Here is a 22,061-nt window from a genome sequence, read left to right as displayed (position 1 = left end):
TTATGCTTATTAATACAGGGTGTACATAAAGTCCTGGAATACTTTCAATTATTTATTGCACAAGAACTAAACATTGTACAGATGTCATACATATCGCATTTTGAAGAGAAACTCTGAAAGCTTTTTATACAAAGATTCGATATGCTAACCATGGGTGACCCGGCAAGCGTCAGCGTGGTAATCGAATTCTTGCCATAGCCATCCCAGCACGGCATCGTCGACTGTGGCAGTAGCTTCCCGTATTCTCTCCCGGAGTTCTGCTACATCACGTGGTAGAGGTGGTACATACACCAGATCTGGTGATTGGGGAGGCCATTTCATGAAAGAAAGCTCGCTCTGCACCTGAATTCGCCATGTTTTCTGACTGTCGGCATATCACCAAACTACGCTGTGGCAGTATAAATGAAAAATAGCTTTCAGAGTTTCTCTTTAAAATGACATATGTATGATATCTGTACAATGTTTGGTTCTTGTGCAATAAATAATTGTAAATGGAGTTGGGTTGTTTGGGGGAGGAGACCAGACAGTGAGGTCAGTGATCTCATCAGATTAGGGAAGGATGTTGGCCGTGCCCTTTCAAAGGAACCATCTCGGCATTTGCCTGGAGTGATTTAGGGAAATCACAGAAAACCTAAATCAGTTACATTGCATTGCCACCACGCTGCTAGATGTTATTTACTGTACATTTCTGCTCCAATCTAGATGTGTAACTTCTTTTTCTATGTCATTTTAACTTCTTTAGTGACAATAGGCAGTAAATGTCTGAAGATGGTCTTGTAAGCCAAAAGCAAGTTCACACAATAAAAGAAATATTGTAGAACAAAAGCAAACTAGCACTTTTTACTTATTATTAGGATAATATGGGTTTGATCATAGTAGCGCAAATAAAAAATTTTCATGACACATTTGTTAGCTTCGCCAACTAAGAACCAAATTGTCATCTTCCAGCATAACTCAGGCCTTGGGCTACACACTAAAGATCACTCACCACAATATTAAATAACAAAAATATCTTCCTATCATTGTTGTGATACATGTTAGCATCATTATCTCTCATCCAACTGTCACGTTCCGTTGTAACCTAGTTCTCAGGTTATGCTACAGATCATTTGCGTGACTGCAGTCACATAAAAAATCTACCTCTAGGTCTTGTGTACAACACAATTCAAAACACTGTTCTCCTCAATGGATCACCATCTCCACTAGTAATTCTAGCTAACAACATGGTCTAAGCCACCATCCACAAGAAATAGATGACACGTTACAAACAAAATGTATAGAGGCATTCACTATTGAAACATATAAATAAAAACATCTCAGACTTCATGTACAGGGCTATTACAAATGATTGAAGTGATTTCATAAATTCACTGTAGCTCCATTCGTTGACATATGGTCACAACGCACTACAGATACGTAGAAAAACTCATAAAGTTTTGTTCGGCTGAAGCTGCACTTCAGGTTTCTGCCCGCCAGAGCGCTCGAGAGCGCAGTGAGACAAAATGGCGACAGGAGCCGAGAAAGCGTATGTCGTGCTTGAAATGCACTCACATCAGTCAGTCATAACAGTGCAACGACACTTCAGGACGAAGTTCAACAAAGATCCACCAACTGCTAACTCCATTCGGCAATGGTATGCGCAGTTTAAAGCTTCTGGATGCCTCTGTAAGGGGAAATCAACGGGTCGGCCTGCAGTGAGCAAAGAAACAGTTGAACGCGTGCGGGCAAGTTACACGCGTAGCCCGCGGAAGTCGACGAATAAAGCAAGTAGGGAGCTAAACGTACCACAGCCGACGGTTTGGAAAATCTTACGGAAAAGGCTAAAGCAGAAACCTTACCGCTTACAATTGCTACAAGCCCTGACACCTGATGACAAAGTCAAACGCTTTGAATTTTCGGCGCGGTTGCAACAGCTCATGGAAGAGGATGCATTCAGTGCGAAACTTGTTTTCAGTGATGAAGCAACATTTTTTCTTAATGGTGAAGTGAACAGACACAATGTGCGAATCTGGGCGTTAGAGAATCCTCACGCATTCATGCAGCAAATTCGCAATTCACCAAAAGTTTACGTGTTTTGTGCAATCTCACGGTTTAAAGTTTACGGCCCCTTTTTCTTCTGCGAAAAAAACGTTACAGGACACGTGTATCTGGACATGCTGGAAAATTGGCTCATGCCACAACTGGAGACCGACAGCGCTGACTTCATCTTTCAACAGGATGGTGCTCCACCGCACTTCCATCATGATGTTCGGCATTTCTTAAACAGGAGATTGGAAAACTGATGGATCGGTTGTGGTGGAGATCATGATCAGCAATTCATGTCATGGCCTCCACGCTCCCCCGACTTAACCCCATGCGATTTCTTTCTGTGGGGTTATGTGAAAGATTCAGTGTTTAAACCTCCTCTACCAAGAAACGTGCCAGAACTGCGAGCCCGCATCAACGATGCTTTCGAACTCATTGATGGGGACATGCTGCGCCGAGTGTGGGAGGAACTTGATTATCGGCTTGATGTCTGCCGAATCACTAAAGGGGCACATATCGAACATTTGTGAATGCCTAAAAAAACTTTTTGAGTTTTTGTATGTGTGTGCAAAGCATTGTGAAAATATCTCAAATAATAAAGTTATTGTAGAGCTGTGAAATCACTTCAATCATTTGTAATAACCCCGTACATAACATATGACATAAACTTCTAAGAATATACCAGTAGCACGCATTGTTCACTAGATCTGAGTTATGGCCATCTTTAAACAATTGAAGATCCAGGATGGAATAATGAACTTGGCATCTCTATTATACATACTGCTAAAGTATGGTATGAGAAGGTAACTGAAAGAAATGTGGAGTGAGAGGAACAGAAATGACATTTTTATTCAAAGGCAGTAATTACACTGAAGTCAGTGTAATTCAGGTGGTCCCTTAGACATAACAAAAGGCAGGACATCATTCTTAATAAGGTGTGTAACCACCAAGGATGCCAATGAATTCTCTATGTCATGTTTTCATGCTGGCCACATGTTTGGTAAGGGGTTTTGGTGACAGGGTTTTCCATTCGTTGATCAGCACGATTGACAACTTCTGCGTTGTTGTTGTTGTTGTTGCATGAGGACATGCTGCAGTACATCTCCCCAATGCATCCAAATTGTGCTTGATGGGATATAAGCTGGGGGAGTGGGCAGCAGTCCAGTCCAATTGCTGAATATCCTCTTGTTCCAAGAACTTTTCCACCTGCACTGTTGGATGTATTTGCACATTGTGATCCATTAAAATGAAGTCAGGACCGAATGTATCCCTGAAAAGATGTACATGGGGAAGGACTACAGCGTCACAATAATGTTGACTGGTGAGCATATTGTGTTCAAAGATTTGGAGGTCAGTATGCCCGTGCAGCATTATGTGTCTGCACACCGGAACACCTGGATCACCAAAACAGTTATGCTTGACGATGTTCCTGGGTACATTATATACCCTCATATGGTAAGAGGTGGGATAATGTAATGCACCCAGGAGCACAATCACTTTTTGGCCCCGGTGACAAATGGGGAGGCATAATGCTGCATGGGCATAATGACCTCAAGATCTCTGAATGTGGTACATTCACCCATCAGTGATATTAATATTGCGACACTGTAGTAATTCCCCATGTGCTTCTTTGCAGATGTGCATTCGGCCCTGACTTCATTTTAATGAATAACAATGTGCAACTGCATGAAACAGTGCAGGTGGAGCAGCTATTGGAACGAGATGATATCCTTTGAATGATCTGGCCTTATAATTCCGCCGACTTAAATCGTATCAAACACATGAGGGATGCATTGAGGGGATGTAATACAGCACATACACATGCCCCAACAACTATCCAGCAGTTGTCAACCTTGTGGCCAGCATGAAAGCAGGTTGCAGAGCGTGTATTGTTGTCCATGGTGATCACACACACTATTAAGAATGATGTCCTCTCTTTGCAGTATGCAGGGAACCGTCATGAATCACATTTACTTCAGTGTGATTATTGTCTCTGAATAAAAGTGTCATTTCTGTTTGTCTCATTACATATTTCTGTCATTTACCTTCTGTACTACATTGTAGTAATTCTTTCTACGCATGGTCGTAGTTTCATTGAGCTGCATTACTTAGCAGTGACACATCATGCAAACGTTGTTTTTGTCCTTAAGTTTTGCACACCAGTGTATTTTGAGGTAACTCCTCCCTTAGACAAAAAGCTTTCACTGTTCAAAATGAATGCTGGAATGATGTATAGGGTTCACACACCTTGCATCTTGTAGATATCTGTTTAAGTCGTCGTTAATACTACCACAGCCTCATGTTACATTTTTTTCACTAAATACTTTATAGTCATACAGAAATGGGTCTTTTTATCTGTTTATGTGCAGTATATTACATTTGTCTATGTTTAAGGTCAATTTCTGATCTCTGCACCAAACGTTGATCCTATGCAGGGCTTCCTATATCTAGTACTGTTACCAATCCAAGCATAAATACAGAAAAAGAAGAAATAGTAAACAGAGTCCTCAAAAGTATCACTGACTTGTTTTCAGCAAATGACCTCATCTTTAATTTTAAAAAGACACAATGTATTCAGTTATGCACTTCTAGGGGTGCTCCACCAGTGATAAGTTTAACGAATACTGAGGAAATAATAAATAGGATGGAAAATTCAAAATCCTTTAGTGTCCATATTGATGAGAACTTAAATTGGAAAATGCACATTTTGGAACTTCTAAAACAACTTAGTTCAGCCACATTTGCACTTAGAATCATTGCAAATCTTGGAGAGTAAGTTGACATATATTTCATTCAGTAATGCCGTGTGAAGTAATTTTCTTGGGTAACTCATCTTAAAGAAAGAAAGTTTTCATTGTGCAAAAATGTTCTGTTAGAAAATTATATGGTGCTCACCAGTGATCATCTTGTAGACATGTGTTCAAGGAGTTTGGCATTCTGACTACTGCTTCACACTATACTTATATCCGCCAAGAAGTTTGTTGTAAACAATCCAATACAGTTCAAAAAGAACAGTGATGTACATAATTACAATACCGGAAGGAGAAATGAAACAATGGAAAGTCCAGGACGGAATCGCCATATAGCAGAGATGCTGAGTCACAGATAGGCACAACAAAAAGACTGTCACAAATAATAGCTTTCGCCAGTAAGTCTCCGTCAGAATTAGACGACAAACACACACGCGCATGCGCGCACACACCCACGCACGCGCACACACACACACACACACACACACACACACACACACACACACACACACACACACAAATGCAACTCACACATACATGACCGTAGTCTCAGGCAACTGGTCATGTGTATGTGACTTGCGTTTGCTTGAGTGTGTATGTGTGTGTTTGCTGTCTACTTCTGACAAAGGCCTTACCGGCCAAAAGCTACCATTTGTGACAGTCTTTTTGTTGAAACTTCCTGGCAGATTAAAACTGTATGCCGGACCGAGACTCGAACTCGGGAACTTTGCCTTTCGCGGGCAAGTACTCTACCATCTGAGCTACCCAAGCACGACTCACGCCCTGTCCTCACAAATTTACTTCTGCCAGTACCTCGTCTCCTACCTTCCAAACTTTACAGAAGCTCTCCTGCAAACCTTGCAGAACTAGCACTCCTGAAAGAAAGGATATTGCGGAGACATGGGGGATGTTTCCAGAATGAGATTTTCATTCTGCAACGGAATGTGCACTGATATGAAACTTCCTGGCAGATTAAAACTGTGAGCTGGACTGAGACTCGAACTCGGGACCTTTTCCTTTCGCTGGCAAGTGCTCTACCAACTGAGCTACCCAAGCACGACTCACGCCCCGTCCTCAAAGCTTTACTTCTGCCAGTACCTTGTCTCCTACCTTCCAAACTTTACAGAAACTCTCCTGAAAACCTTGCAGAACTGCACTCCTGAAAGAAAGGGTATTGTGGAGACATGGCTTAGCCACAGCCTGGGGCATGTTTCCAGAATGAGATTTTCACTCTGCAGTGGAGTGTGCACTGATATGAAACTTCCTGGCAGATTGAAACTGTGAGCCGGACCAAGACTCGAACTCGGGACCTTTGCCTTTTGCGGGCAAGTACTCTAGGAATTTTGGAAATTGGAATTTCGTGTTACATCCATCTCTCTTACATCCTTTTTTTATATCATTATGGTCTCCACGTGTGTGGATAGTTAGCTTTGACCTGTTTAGTGATTTAACATAGGACCAAAACTTACTGGGATTTTTTGTCATATTGTTAAATAGAATTTTACTGCATGGAAACTTGCTGGCGGGCTAATAAAGTTTATATTTTATTTACATCTTGTACATAACAGCTAATTTACTTTATTGAGTGAGGCTATGCATTTCTCATCATCTGTTTTGGGTGTGTGTACAGACTCAGATGATGAACGTGATCTCAGTGAACGACTTGAAGGTGTGGACTTAGATGATGCTGATTCTGTGTGGAAGTGTCTCACAGAATGCGAGCGACAAGAATTTGAAGCTCTTGTAAGAGAAGGCGATATTACAGATGTCTTGCCACTCTGGGAACCTTGGTGGACTTACAGGTATGTCTTTTACAGTTGGGAAAAATGGTAACCTCTGTGTATAAAAGAAATTCTTAAGTCTCTAATGTAAAATCTTGAGTAAAGCCAAATACCTGTGATATAGAAGAGGTGATGAGTAGTGGCTAGTCACATATAAAATGTAGTTGAACGCTGTACCTCATCTTTTTTTCTTAGAAAACAGCGAGAGAGAGATGTGAAGTTTTCTGTCTGTCCTGTGAGTGTTTCAGAAAAGCTGATGGGTAGTATGACCCAGGCAGCTTGGATTGCAAAACAGCTATTGAAATCAGCCCGTTTGTATTGAGTAGTAAGCTGTGACTGGGTATATCACATTGCTCCTGACCACAGTTTTGTAGTGGCGATTCATGAGAGTAGACAGGTGGTTAGTGTATCATGGTCATATTCGTGTAAAAATGTATGCAGTAATTACAGAAGTTGATATATGACATGGCTGTTACGAAAACACCAGAATGAAGGAGGCCACCACATAGAACCAGGTGAAACAGGTACAAGAGATAATCTTGACATTGTAAAATGAGGTTAGTGTGTCTAGGCTCTTGGTCCAAACCAGGAATATATTATCGTTAATCTGAACCAGATGACAGGTTTATGATTTTGTGTGGCTAGGAAGGTGAGGATGCTCTGCAATTACCTATGCTTGTACCATGGATCAGATTATATAGTTCATTAGCTAATGTTTCATAGATCATATTCACAATAAACATTGTTGGCTGAATTAATGAATGTTCATTCAGGGTGGCTATTTTGAGGCGGAGATAGCTGATATCCTTCCCATCTTTGCCCTATCTGAGATTGTGCTTCATCTCTAATGAACTTGTAGTTGATTGGTCATGAAGCCATTATCTTCATTTCTTTTCCCAATGGAACTGCTTCATTGAAAACACAGAATCAAATCTAATTAGTACACCTAAAGACACAAAATGGGACTAGAATTAGTGGGACATGGTGATTTCTCTCCACAAATGGAGTCCACTTATAAACTAGTTTTCAGTTGCAGATCAGTGGCTTTTTGAGAATTCAATATGAAAAGAAAGACACATAAAGCTAAAGTATTACGAACTTAATGTGACAAATTTTCACATGTGTTTATTATGGGTTCAAGTCAGAAAGTGGAGTAAAGGGTTGTGCCAGCTAGGGTCTTTTCCTCTACAGTACATGGATTGGCATCTCATCAGTTTTGCGTAGGTAATGGAGATGTAGTTTTAAATAGAGATGAAAATAAAGGTGATGGATTTTGAGTTGAGTACCATTCCAGTCAGGGTGTTCTCTGCAGGCGACACACAGTTTTTGGGATTTTGAGAGACCTGTGAGAAGTGGGCGACTAGTCACCAATAAATTGAAGGTTGGCATCATTAATGTTATGATGCTGCATGGGAAAGCAGAGGAGCAGATCAACTTTGGGGAGTGTAGAAATTTGTGACTTAGTGAAGTCAAATGGAAGGGAAGAGGAAGAGGAAGGAGGAAAATGAGGAAAGGATACACACTTTCTTGATGTGGCAGATGAGAGGCCAAAAATGGAATGAGTTTAATAGAAATACCATCCGTAGAAGAATACGTGGAAGATGTGGAATATACAAGTGGTAGGATGATGATGATGCAGATGAGCACAAGTAGTGAGGCGAAGGACTTCACCCAAGTATGTGCACCATGGAAAGGAAATAAAGTGGAGACCGTCGAGAAATTCCTAAAAAAATTAAAGACTGAAATTACAAACGTGGAAACAATAGTGACGAATGGCGTAAATGCCCAGTTGGGAAAGGAAAGACAAGGGAAAATGAGGAAGGAGAGAAACTGGTTGATTTTTGTGAAAAACCAGGTTTGATTGAGGGCAGCATGTGATTCAGGCAGAAAAACAGCTAAAAGATAACAGGGTATTGGTGGGAAGAGAGAAGCATGAAGATGCTCATTGACTACTTCCTGACGGAAAATCAAAATTGTAGACAGCTGATAGATGTAACTGTACTTCTGGGAGAAGCTTTAGATGGAGACCATCAGGTAATGGTTCAAAGATGAGGGTGGGGAGAATAGAAGGAATAAAAGCAGGAAGGCAGAAGAAAATAAAAGTGTGGAAACTAAAATATAGGGAGGTACAAGAAAAGCTCAAGGGTTAATTAAGCTTAAAATCCAAAGCACTGAAAGTAGGAGAAGAGTGTGGTAGGTTCAAAGATGTATTTGAAAGCTCTGCGGAGAACAGTAGTGGCAGAATGTCTGGCAGGGCAAGGAGACACATTGATAGAATGAGTAGGTGAAGGAAACAATAAAAGACAAGGGGAAAGCATAGTATAAATGGAACAGGGATAAAAAGGAAGAAAGAAAATCAAAATACCAGGAAAGTAAAAAGAAGTGTAAGAAAGTGGTATTGGAAGAAAAGAGGAAATGCTGGGAGGAATTCACATGTAAATTGAAAAAGTATGTTACTAGATGAACAGCTAATAATGCAACTGGAGGTGATAAGGAAAAGATGGAAAGCACTTTGACAAATTACTAAATGTGAGAAACAGCAGAGAATTGGAATAGAATATGGCAGTGAGACCTGGGGCTGGAAGAAGAGAAAAATATGATATTACAGTGTTAGAAATAGAACTGGCACGGAGAAGAATGAAAATGGGAAAACACCTGGGATAGATGAAATGGGTGCAGAGATGATAAAGGCAGTTGTACCTACCAGGCTAAAATGGTTAAGAAGACTGCTAAGATGCATACGGATTCACAAATGTGTGCCTGAAGAATGTGGAATGGGAATAATAATTCCAGTGTTCAAGAATGGAGACAGAAAAGTATGTGATAATTACTGAGTGATCGTACTCATATCACAAGCAGCAGAAAAAAAGATAGATAGAAGAAGTTGAAGAGCAGTTAGTAGAGGAGCAGTGTGACTTTCAACAAAGATAAACAGTGGACCCAAGTTTTGGTATGAGACAGTTGATGAAAAGTCATAGGGGGTATAGAAAAGACCTGGTGATAACATTTCCTGACTTGGTGAAGGCATACCACTATGTCTCAAGAGAAAAGATCTGGGGAACCTTGAGCTGGAAAACAAACGATTGAAATTCTTGAATCAGTGTATGACAAAAGCTTCAGCTGTACCCAGATAAAGTTCAGAGAACTAATTGGTTTAGGAATGTTATGGGGTTGAGACAAGGAAGTACGGTGTCACCTTTATTATGTATAATGGTGATGGATGAAATCATGAGAGGGACAAATGAAGCACATAGAGGAAGGCAGATTAAGTTATTGCTATTTGCTGATGTCATTATGGTGTGGAGAACCAACAGTAATGATGTAAAAGAGCAAATAGACATCTTAAATGAAAAACAATCAAGAAGCTGGGAATTAAATACAGTGGAAAAAAACAAGGTGGTGGTAACCACAGGAGAGAAAGAAGGCAAAGGGTGAATTAATATTTAAGGATAGGATACTGAAATTGTGGATGAGAAATGTGATAATGGAGACTGCAAGAACAGCAGCAGAAGTTAGGAAAAGGCTACAGCGGAGCAATCCATTTTGCCAATGTGTTAGGGGCTTAGTCTGGTGAAGGGAGATGCCATTGAAGTGTAAGGAATATCTGTACAAGACACACTTTATACCCATGCTGACATATTCATCGGAGACCTGAACAGTGACAAGAAGAGAGGACAGTAGAAACCAAGCAGGTGAAATGAAATTCCTAAGAAATTTGCTATGGAATACAAGGAGAGACAGAGTGAGAAATGAAGATGTTACGAATGAAATTTGGGTAGAAAAGTGCTGTGACTCGCCGATCTTTCAAAGTGCTGCCACGCAGTTACGCGTGTCCTCTACATGCGGCGCTGTTTGCCAGCCATGCAGCAGCAGCACCACCTAAGCGGCCAGCCAGCCAGCGGCCGCTAGACTCGAACTCAGTTATGCTTTGACTGTTAAAGTGTACACACGTCTTACTCTGTTTACTTGATCTATGACTTTCATGTATTGCGTCTTCCTTGAAATATATTTGTTCAACTTGAAGTTATAACAATTGGCGACTAGGTAGTGATTTTTCTTTTCCATCGTTGAACCACATGTTTCCATGGCTACTTTAGAGCAACTATTGCAAGGTCTCATAGAACAGTAATCGCTTCTCACAAAAGCGATTCGTGATTTCGGTGCGGTATCAAATGTGGGGCGTCTCTCGTTGTTGTCTCTACGTCCTTTTCCTCCTTATGACGAGATGGCGGAAGACTGGTCTGATTACGAAAAATGCCTTCGACAGCACTTCTTGGCATTTCATGTCGCAGACGAACAAACATGTAAGTCTCTGTTCCTTTCATGGATTTCACCTCAAATGTATCGGTTGTTGTCGCAATTGGTTCTTTTGAAAGATCCTGTGTCTTTGTTCTTTGCAGAAATGTGCTCACTTATGTCCATCTATTTTCAAAAGCAAATGCATATAGTAGCCTCTCGTGTTGCCTTTTATCGTTGTCAAAAACAACCGAATCAATCCTATCACGCTTGGGCTGCTGAACTTCACGGCCTCAGTAGAAAGTGTCAATTTGTTACTGAAGTTCACAAAGAATCCTATGCCAATTCCATGGTACAGGATGCTATTATCCGATTGGCGCCCGACAAGGAAGTTAGGCAACGTGCCCCTCAGTTGGCAAATCCGACTCTAGATGAAGTCCTATCCGTCACTCAGTATATTGAAATTTCTCACGCCGCTGGAGTGCAAATAGAGGCATGCGGTGACGTCGGGGAAATACAACCTCTGTGCGATGTTGACGAAGCATGTGGCGTGTCCCCGCCGGCCGACGTGGCCGCAGTACGCTCCCATGCGCAGCCTCAGCCTAACTGTAAACAAACCTCTAAGAAACTGCAGCAAAACCCACGGCAACTTCCTTCATGTCCACGGTGTTTTACGAAACATTCACGAGAAGATTGTCCACAATGTTGGGCCGTGTGTCACAAAAAAAAAAAAAGGGGTCATGTGTCATCCGTTTGCAAATCCGACCGCATACATGATATTCATGAACATGACGCTGATTCTGATTCTGTGTTGTCTGTCAATTGTACTTCTTCCCTTTCAGGGAAGTTATTCCTCACTGTCCAAATACTTGGTTGAGATGTTTGTATGCAGGTGGATACTGGTTCTGCTGCCACTATCATCAGTTCTCAGACGTATCTTCAGTTGGGTTCTCCAATCCTGTCACCTGTCACTAGGCAATTACAGACTTACAATAAACAGAAGATTTCTCTCTTGGGACAATTTGATGCTGAGGTATCTTACAAATCTGTCGTTCCCACTGTTCCCATATTTGTGGTCGACCATAGTAACACGGAGAATCTTTTTTGTTTCGATGCCTTTCACGTTTTGGGTTCTCCATAGATGACTCTGTCAATATCGTCTCTGATGCTATTCCTTATGCTCAATTGGATTCCTTGTCGACGACATTTTTGTCCCTTTTTTCTCGTGGGTTAGGCCGTGCAAACGACTTTAAAGCTCATATCATGCTCAAACCCACTGCTCGGCCTAAGTTTTTTTGGGCTAGGCACATTCCTGTGGCCCTTCGTGATCAGGTCAAACAGGAGCTGGATCATCTCACTGCGATTTCAAAGCCACTGTAAATGCTCAATGCCTTATCGACACTTACCCTATGCCTCGACCTGAAGAATTGTTCACTAAACTTGCTGCAGGCCAGTATTTTTCTAAACTTGACCTGTCAGAAGCTTATCATCAACTTCCTCTCGACGCTGCTTCCCGGCAGTTTCTGGTCCTTAACACGCCTTTTGGCCTCTATCAATACCAACGATTGCCATTCGGGGTTGCCAGCGCCCCTGCTCTCTTTCAGCGATTCTTGGAGCAATTATTGCTCACTGTTCCTGGGTGTATAAATTACCAGGACGACATTGTTGTCACTGGCTCCACCACTGACAAACATCTTCAAAATCTCCGCACGCTTTTTCATGTCTTACAGACTGCCGGTCTTAAGTGTAATCTTCAGAAATCAAAATTTTTTCAGGCACCTATCTCGTACTTGGGGTTTCAACTCTCTCGGGATGGTATTCGTCCACTTCAGCAAACTGTCGCTGCGATCGATGTCCTTCCTCGCCCTACATCTGTTAAGGAACTGCAGGCCTTCTTGGGGAAAATAGCATACTATCACAAGTTTTTACTGTTTGCTGCTTCAGTGGCTCAGCCATTGCATCGCCTGTTGCATAAAAACGTGCCTTTTCACTGGTCCGCGACATGCGATGCGGCTTTCCAGAAATTGAAGACTATGCTGAAACAGGTCCCGTGCCTGACTACTTATCGACCTGGCCAATATCTTGTTCTTGCCACAGACGCCTCTCAATACGGGGTCGGTGCAGTCCTTGCGCACCGTTTTTCTGACGGTTCTGAACAACCCATTGCTTATGCCTCCAAAACGCTCACGGATGCCCAACAAAAGTATTCCCAAATTGAAAAATAAGCTTTGGCCATTATTTATGCTCTTCATAAGTTTGGCGTTTTTCTCTATGGATCCAAATTTCATCTTGTTACGGATCACAAATTACTTGTTTCCTTGTTTCATCCATCAACGTCACTTCCCGACAAGGCTGCACACTGCCTCCAGCATTGGGCTCTTTTCTTGTCTCGTTTCAATTATGAGATTCATTTCTGGCCAACAGCTCAACATGCAAATGCTGATGCACCGTCTCGCCTTCCCATGGGTCCTGATCTGGCATTCGATAGGGACAAACTTTAGTGTTTTCATCTGGATGTTGCCGAGCAGCAGGTCGGGTTCCCCATCACCGGGGACTGGCTGGCAGCTGCTACGGGTTCTGACCCTACTCTCTCTCGGGTATTACGCTGTATTCAGAAGGGTTGGCCAGATCGTCCGTGCGCTAAGACTTCTGATCCGTTGCGGAACTACTACGCTTTGCGTTACTGCCTCACGGCTAGGGATGGTGTTATCCTCCTTTCCACCAAAAATGCTTCGTCGCGTGTTGTGGTACCTGCGTCTTTGCGTGCTTCGGCCTCGCGCCACCTTCACCAAGGGCACTGGGGTGTGTCTCGCACAAAATCTCTGGCGCGCCGCCATGTGTACTGGCCCTGCATCAACTCTGAAATTGCACACATGGTCGCTGCCTGCGGCCCTTGTGCGTCACAGACCGCTGCCCCGAAGTCATCTTTGTCACCGTGGCCTTTGCCTGAGAAACCTTGGGAGCGTATTCATGCTGACTTCGCGGGACCTTTTTAGGTACTTATTGGCTTCTCGTTATTGACACCTACTCTAACTTTCCTTTCATTGTCCGTTGCACGTCGCCTACCACCGCGGCAACCACCAATGCTCTCGCTCGCATTTTCTCTTTGGAAGGCCTTCCCTCTACTCTTGTTACTGATAATGGTCCGCAATTTGCCTCTTCTGATTTTGCGGATTTTTGTGCCCATCATGACGTCATGCATGTCACGGCCCCTCCCTTCCATCCACAGTCAAACGGTGAGGCTGAACGACTGGTCCACACATTTAAGGCTCAGAGGAGGAAACTTCTGACTTCATCGGCTGCTGATGATGCGCTTCTCCAATTTCTGGCTTCCTACCGTTTCACCCCCATGGGCGACCACAGCCCGGCTGGCCAACAGCCCCGCACGCTACTTCATCTTCTGCAACCTTCAACCTCACGGCCGCAGGTGCCTTCGCTTGGCCGGTACACTGCCGACAACCTTGTATGGGTACGGGGATATGGCAGGTGGCCAAAATGGAGTCCTGGCTGCATCTTACGACACCGTGGCCAACGCCTGTATGAAATCAAGAAGGACACAGTGTTGCAGTGCATCATTCGGACCAGTTTCGGCCTCGTGCGCCAGCAACGCCTGTTCCGGATGCCGCTACACCACCTTCGGCTCTACCTAACACTTGGGATACTGGAATCTCTCATTACTCACAATACAGTCCTCTCACCATCATATCGGTGCCAGCACAAGAACTGATGCCACTAGGAGACGTGCCCATGCAGGAACCAGATGACCATCATCTGTCGGAGCAACTCTACTTGCCTCCTTCTCCTACGGATGCGGACACATCGCCCATGTCTCCTGTTATAACAACCAGACTTGCCACAACGGGCAGATTGGTTCACGGGGCCCCAGCAGATTCGACCCCCACGCCTCCTGTCATCTCGATCCGTTATCATCGGGGACACTTCCGTCCGTATGGGAAGCCTCCTCCTCGAGACTTTACGGCCAGTCAAACAATACCTATGGATGTTAGCAATCTACAGGCCACCTCCATCAAGACCTGTGCAAAAACTTCAAAGGGGGGAAAAGTGTTGAGACTTGCCGATCTTTCGAAGTGCCCCCGCGCAGTTACGCGTGTCCTCTACATGCGGCGCTGTTTGCCAGCCATGCAGCAGCCGCGCCACCTAAGCGGCCAGCCAGCCAGCGGCCGCTAGACTCGGACTCAGTTATGATTTGGCTGTCAAAATGTACACACGTCTTAGTCTGTTTACTTGATCTGTGACTTTCATGTATTGCGTCTTCCTTGAAATATATTTGTTCAACTTAAAGTTGTAACAAAAAGCTGAATGAGAGAATTGAGAACAACAGGTTATAATGGTTTGGATGTGTAAAGAGAATGGAAGAATACCAAAATGAATGACAGAGGTGAAGTTGGATTGATTCAGTAAAGACAAGTTTAAGAAGAAGACTGATGGAAAGATAGGGGAAAGTGGACAAGTACCATAACTGTCCCAATTCAGCCTGATGCTGGATAAAGGGAAAACAAAGACAGCAGATGTTGAGTCACAAAACTGAAACCATTCAGTATTTTTTGCAGATTATTTGTGGCTGCATTTGGCCATAAAATATTGCCTTAAATTGCTGCTCCCACAAATTTCATATTTTCTTCTACTTTTTTTAAATGAAAGTTGTGGTGACAGCCTAATCTGTAGTGTGTATCTTAATGTATACTTTAGGTTGGAAGATGTTAGTTCGGTTGCTCATTGGCAGAGCCAAAGAATGTGATCTCATAATAAAGAGCTTGGTTACAGTTACTGATTTCATGAGAAAAACTCTGCTACAGTTGCTGATGCCAGAAGAAGCAGCTCAGCTACAGATTCTGTCTATAGCAGACAATCAGCCACAGTTACAGAACAGCTGAAATATTGATTTTGGCTACATATCATGTGCTCATAATATTGTTTTTATTGTTATGGCAGAACTCTTATGACTATTTGCAATTACAGTTGCTGTTCTTTTGGTCATATTCACATTAGGATTTTTCACAATTACTTCAACTGTTTGCTATGAAATACATTTTCTGGCTGTTGCTCTTTTGTTGGATGGGTGCAACCAGCATTTGATGCATGTTGTGGCATTCCTGTCATACCTTGTGACAACCTTTACAAATGTTACTCTGTAAAACATGCAAGTAAAAGCATAACTTCTGTCCTGTGATGTTGTCAGAAAATCTGGTGTGACAGATTTTAAGACTGAGCATAGCACAGGTAAATGAAAGGAGGAGAAATATTTTTTATTAAATATATAAAAGGTGCTAATCTTTAACAGTAATAAGAAGTGAGTAATATAATGTTATATAAGCAGAGTCAATTATGAAAGGCTATTTTTCTCAAAATTGAAACTGAAGATACATTAATATCTATTTTACAAGTTTATGGGTTAACTCACAGGCAGAAGTGATGTGCATAGTCAGCAATTTATGTGAAAGGGAGGAATGTTGTATTATGAGAGACTGCAATACTGTAGTGGAGAAGGGAAATGAAAGCTGGATTATCGAGGCAAGCCGCCTAAGGAGGGCAGAAAAATGAAATCAGTTACAAACCTGAAATTTTGTGCAAAGGTTGTCACAAATACTGTTATTAACTCTAGCACCACTAATCTCGGATCTGTCACATGGATGTCTAAGGGGGGCAAAAACTGCCCTCACATTCTTTTCATTTTTTAACTTTTGGTTTGTTTTGTTTTGATTATTTAATGAACTAGGAATTTCTTTACTAGGTTGCAATACACTTTCCATAGTTTTCAGGAACAATATAACATAAAAATTCCATAAATAAAGTAATGAATGTGAGAAATATTATTATATTTTTATCATGAAACTAACACTTTCACATAAATCAGACTTATATTAAGAAATCATAAGAGAACATACAATATCAAACCACAAATAAGAAAACAGAAAATCAAAGTCAGAAATTACAGTTGAGTTTTCCTTCCTACTCACTTTCACTTTCAATTTCACAACCTTTGCATATGATTGTTTTTGCAGAATGAGTGGAACACAGGAACACCTGCAACAAACTATAGGCACTTTTGTCATCTTGTCTTTTTCCTCTTTAGAGTTTTTACTCTTCAAACAGATGTGACATCTTCCTCTTGAATAAAATTCAATAGATTGAACAGTTGCAGTAATGCTGGGCAACATTTTCCCTAGAACACTTTCCATTACAGAGATTATAGGCTTTTGTAAACCGATGATATTCTTTGCTCTCTCTTCCACAGTTGACCTAACGCATTGTTGACCCAATTCTAGCAGATACAGCCTTCTTACGTTATGCTTCTTCTTATTCCAGTTTGGGTTGTTTATCACGAAAATTGTTCCAGCATTGCGACAGGCCATATCTATCAAGGTGAAAAAGAGAGACAATGGCCACCTTCTCATCCCTCGTTTTACTGAATGATGTCGCATCATTTGATCAATGCTGTCTATGCTCCCTTTGGTTTCATTGTAGTAGAGATTGATGTTTGTCTTTTTTTTCTCTGTCGATTCATCCACCTTGTTATTATTGTGTTGTATGGAAAGAAGTAGGTTCTTAGTAGGCTTCAGTTTGGAGATGTATGAAACTGAGGTAACCGGTGCATTGCCTGTTTTCGGATCTGTGAATAAGAACTTAGAGGAATATAGCTCTCGACCCTGCATCATCTTTAGCTGTTCTGGTATGTGTTTTCTGTTACTCTTCAATGTCCCGCCCCCCCCCCCCCCCCCCCACCCACCCGCCAAAGTTAACTTGTCATCATTGTAAAGCTCCTCGGCTAAGTCTATGGATGTATAATAATGATCTGTTGTTATATTTCTTCCCATTCCTGCCAGTGGATTCACTAGGCGTCTAACAAATGCCTTTGAACTCTGTTCCTCGGCAGGTCTTTCATCCGTCCCTGCATAGACTTCCATTTTTAGAACATACTGGTTGTGTGGATCTGATAACATCCTAATCAATATGCTATACTTCCCAGGCTTGTCTCTCATAAAGATCTTAAAGGGACATCTTCCTCGAAATAGGGAGAGCATTTCATCGATCGTTAGATATGCACTTGGTATGTAGTATTTCACAAACATTTCATCAATTTTGTCAAAAACTTCATGAAGGGGGAAAAATTATCTTGCTTTCGTCTTGCGGTTCTTGTTTCTTTATCATCAAATCTTATCATGGACAGAAGTTCTCCACATGGAATACGACTCATTGTAGCTATGTAGATATTCTTTCCCAGTACTTTCCCCCATAAGTCCTCAAGAGGCAGTCTAGTGTCATTATTTGTGGCCATGAGTTTCAAAATGCAAATGAAGGCCTACATTTCTTCTATGGGTGTAAGTTTTAAGTTCTTATTACGAGCTTCTTGGTTGGTATAGTCCGAGATAATCTTCATTGTTTCGGGCGTTATAAACTTTTTGAAAGATTCTGACACACTAGAGGTCAGGCATTCATGAGTCAAACCTTCACGAAAATTCACTATATTTTGTACTGACCTGCGTACTTGCCTTGGAGGCACAGTAATATATTCCCTACCGCTTTTTGCTGTAACAGTGATGCTGGAAGTAGCTGCATGCTGTTCATCAGGGGATGAACTCTGTGAACTTGACTCATTTTCAATTGCTGTGTCACTATCATATGTCACAACTGAACAATCATCTTCTGGATCATTTTCATACCTTCACTTGCTTCATTTATTATAGTTGGCATCTCTATATCTGTGAGAAACCTCTGATAATGACAAGACATTTTATTAGAACTGCGAGTAATGTACAACTGCTTGAACAACAAAGGAGATTTATTTCAAAACAACAATGCCAACACAATACAGCAGTACCAACAGTCAGAAACTGCATTTTGGGGCAAAAACTGCCCACACTTAAATTAAATATAATAGGTAGATTTAAATAATTCACAAAAATTATAAAACCATGACAGCACATACCCTAGATATTTTTCTACAACTGCCTAAATACTTGCTTCTTCACGCCAACAAATAGGTATATTACAAAAATAAAAGAAATACTGCAGGCAATTTTTGCCCCCCCCCCCCCCCCCCACGCCCGCCTTAGTTAATAAAGAAAATACAGACTAAAGATGTAATAATAATCTAAGCTGTGACATGATCACACCACACTTCCAGAGATGTTCACATTCAGATATGGAATCAGAATATAATCTACTAGTCATTTGGAGGTATATTTAATGTAAAAGACTAAATATAATATATGGCACAGAAAGAAAAAGCACTGATCAATTAAATGTGCAGTGGTGAAAATTTGAAGTTCTCAAGGACTGCAACCAGCAGATTGAGCAACAGCATAAAATGATGCTCAGCATGAGAGTTTGTAGGAACTGCCTGGTGACACAATGAAATCGCACAGTGGACTTGGCATTTATTCTGTGAAGAATGTTATTTACGACGTATTTGTTCTTTGGTTTTGTTCTAGTACTATGCCATCTCTTTATATATATATTGTTATTTACGACGTATTTGTTCTTTGGTTTTGTTCTAGTACTATGCCATCTCTTTATATATATATATATATATCTTGGCTTTGGTATTGTTCCTATGTTCAGTGATGTGCAAAAATAGTTATATTCTTGAACACATTACTCTCTCTCAAAAATAATTATTAATTAGCCTCAGTGGCCTTAGTGGCGACCCCAAACAGTGAACATAAAGAAAATTATGATGTACAAACAAGAGAATTCAGCGACTTTAGAAAGTTCACAGAGGAATGAGGAGGTGCACCTCTTGAACCTTCAAGAACAGATACATGAACAACTTGAAGCACTGAAGTTAGTATTGGAGATGCCTATTACTCCAACATTAAACATGCGTGCGGCCGTACAAACCGACAGCACAACAGAAAACATGCAGCACATAAAAATTCAAACACTGCTGTTCCTGCCGGACAAACTGCAGTTATGGTTTGTCGTGGTTGAACTCACGTTCGCCCAAAGCAAGATCCATGATGAGCAGACGAACTTTGTGATAGCAGTGTTTGCACTGGATGTTAGAGCAGCAACCGCAGCAGGAGATGTGATACTCTGACCTCCAGCAGAACGACCATACGGGGCGTTGAAAAAAGTTTTACTCACCAAAATGCGTAAAACGTTAAATCAACGCATATGGCCAGTACTTAAAGAAGAAGCTGTAGATGACAGGACACCGTCGGAATTTTGGAAGCATTTGCGCGGTATTGTCAATGCAGAAGAATTTTCAGATGCAACGCTCAAACACATCTGGCTAGATCAATTATCAAGCATGGTAAAAGCCGCACTAGTAACTCATGAAAAGGACAACATGCAGAACCTCTTGGAGATAGCAGACAAAGTCCATGCAACCATAGGCAATCCACAGATGGCTTGCATGGCAATCTTTAACGGGGAAGAAGCGTCAGAAGTGATAGCAGCAATACAGAAGACTCAGCATACGAACATCAACAAACAAATACAAGAACTAACAAGACAGATGACATTATTGCAGCAACAGGTCTCACAATTGTTACAGAATGAAAACAGCAAGGCCAATAGCGAAATTCAACAGGAACGGGTGTGTTGGTACCATCAACGCTTCGCGGATAGAGCAACAAAGTTTTCGCAGCCATGTACATACCCAAACGTGAGCGGCAGCCGGCAGTAGGCTCAGCGGGCCGCGTTAGCACAGAAGTGTGCCTGAACAACGAGGTGAGATAGACGCAAACTACAGACGGGTGAGTAACGTCTTACCACCTTCAAACACCTTTATGTCAGAGAAGTCAAGTCGAACCGTTGCTACCTAATAGACTTAGGATCTGATGCGAGTGTGCTCCCCTTTACTGGCTATCAGGGAATGGATGGCACTCTATTGATGCAATTAACTGCAGCAGATAAGTTGCCCATTGTTGCTCATGGCACACTTAAAATTGAAGTCGCTTTAGGTTTCTCACAAAACAGTCAGTGGACCTTCATTCTAGCAGAAGTGTCAGACGCAATATTGGGTGCAGACTTTCTTTGTGACATGCACATTACCACAGATCTTGCTAATGCACAGATTAAACGAAATCAAGAGACAATAGAAGGCATCACGGCACGTGACACTTATTGTGCTGGCAAGCATAACTGTGACGCAGTGTCACAAGCCATAAATGATAACATGGTCACAGAAAAATCCACAGTAACTCACAAAACTGTACACTGCATTTACATCACGCCCGGTCAGCCAATACATCAATGACCGTGCAGCTTAGCACCCGATCAATTCGTGGCAGTGAAAGCAGAATTCGAGGCATTACTGGCATCAAGTGTCATATGTAGATCAGACAGCCTGTGGGCATCACCCATACATTTGGTAAAGAAAAAATATGGGTCATGGAGCCCATGTGGTGATTACAGGAAGTTAAATACATGTATTATACCAGATCATTACCCAGTGCCTAATACTCGCGATTTCACAACTCAATTAGCTGGGGCAGCAATCTTTATCATTATTGATTGTAAAAAAGCTTATCATCAGATACTGGTCGCAGAAGAAGACATACCGAAAACAGCAGTTACAACACCTTTCGGTTTTTTCAAATATGTCCAAATGCCTTTCGGGTTAAAGAACACAGCTCAAACATGGGAACGATTTATTGATGAAGTGTTGCACGGGTTGAAAGGATGCTTCGCGTATCTTGATGACATATTAATCTCATTAACGATGGCAGAAGATTGATGAAGTGTTGCACGGGTTGAAAGGATGCTTCGCGTATCTTGATGACACATTAATCTCATTAACGATGGCAGAAGCACACGAGAAGCAACTATCCACAGTGTTCGCCTGCATAAATCAGTACAGAATAATAGTCAACAAAGCAAACTGCGAAAATGGCAAATGACAGTTCTAGGATATGAAGTTTTGGCGGAGGTCATATGCCCGCGAAAGGACAAGGTAGCAGTAATCGACAACATAAACCGCCCCGAGACTTACCAACAACTCAGAAAATTTTTAGGCATGGTAAATTTCTATAGACAGCATTTGCCGCGAGATGCACTAGTACAAGTGCCCTCGACAGACGCTCTCGCAGGTAAAAATGCAAATGGCAAACGACCATTGTAATGGAACGTGGACATGGAGAGAGCATTTCAATGCATAGAGGCCGACTTACGAAAAGCAGTACTTATTACTCATCCAGTACCAAAAGCACCTCTGTCAATAGTAGTCGATGCCAGCCAAGACTCATTGGGAGCCACACTGCACCAGAAAGTAAATGACAAATGGCAGCCTTTGAGTGTTTTC

At 41.9% G+C, this 22,061-nt stretch overlaps 1 protein-coding gene across 1 annotated transcript in view; it reads left to right on the top strand.

Moving 5' to 3' along the window:
• LOC124795063 (zinc finger HIT domain-containing protein 2) overlaps window positions 1–22,061 on the top strand; it is a 47,206-nt gene that overhangs the window by 5,626 nt on the left and 19,519 nt on the right. The window contains exon 3 of the mRNA XM_047258866.1: window positions 6,406–6,577. Within this exon, the coding sequence (XP_047114822.1) occupies window positions 6,406–6,577 (172 nt within the window). The remainder of the gene's footprint in view (window positions 1–6,405; window positions 6,578–22,061) is intronic.

The sequence above is a fragment of the Schistocerca piceifrons genome, chromosome 4 (genome assembly GCF_021461385.2).
Source record: "Schistocerca piceifrons isolate TAMUIC-IGC-003096 chromosome 4, iqSchPice1.1, whole genome shotgun sequence".
NCBI lineage: Eukaryota > Metazoa > Arthropoda > Insecta > Orthoptera > Acrididae > Schistocerca > Schistocerca piceifrons.
Note: the sequence above shows the minus strand (reverse complement) of the source record. Positions and strands in the feature narration are given on the sequence as shown.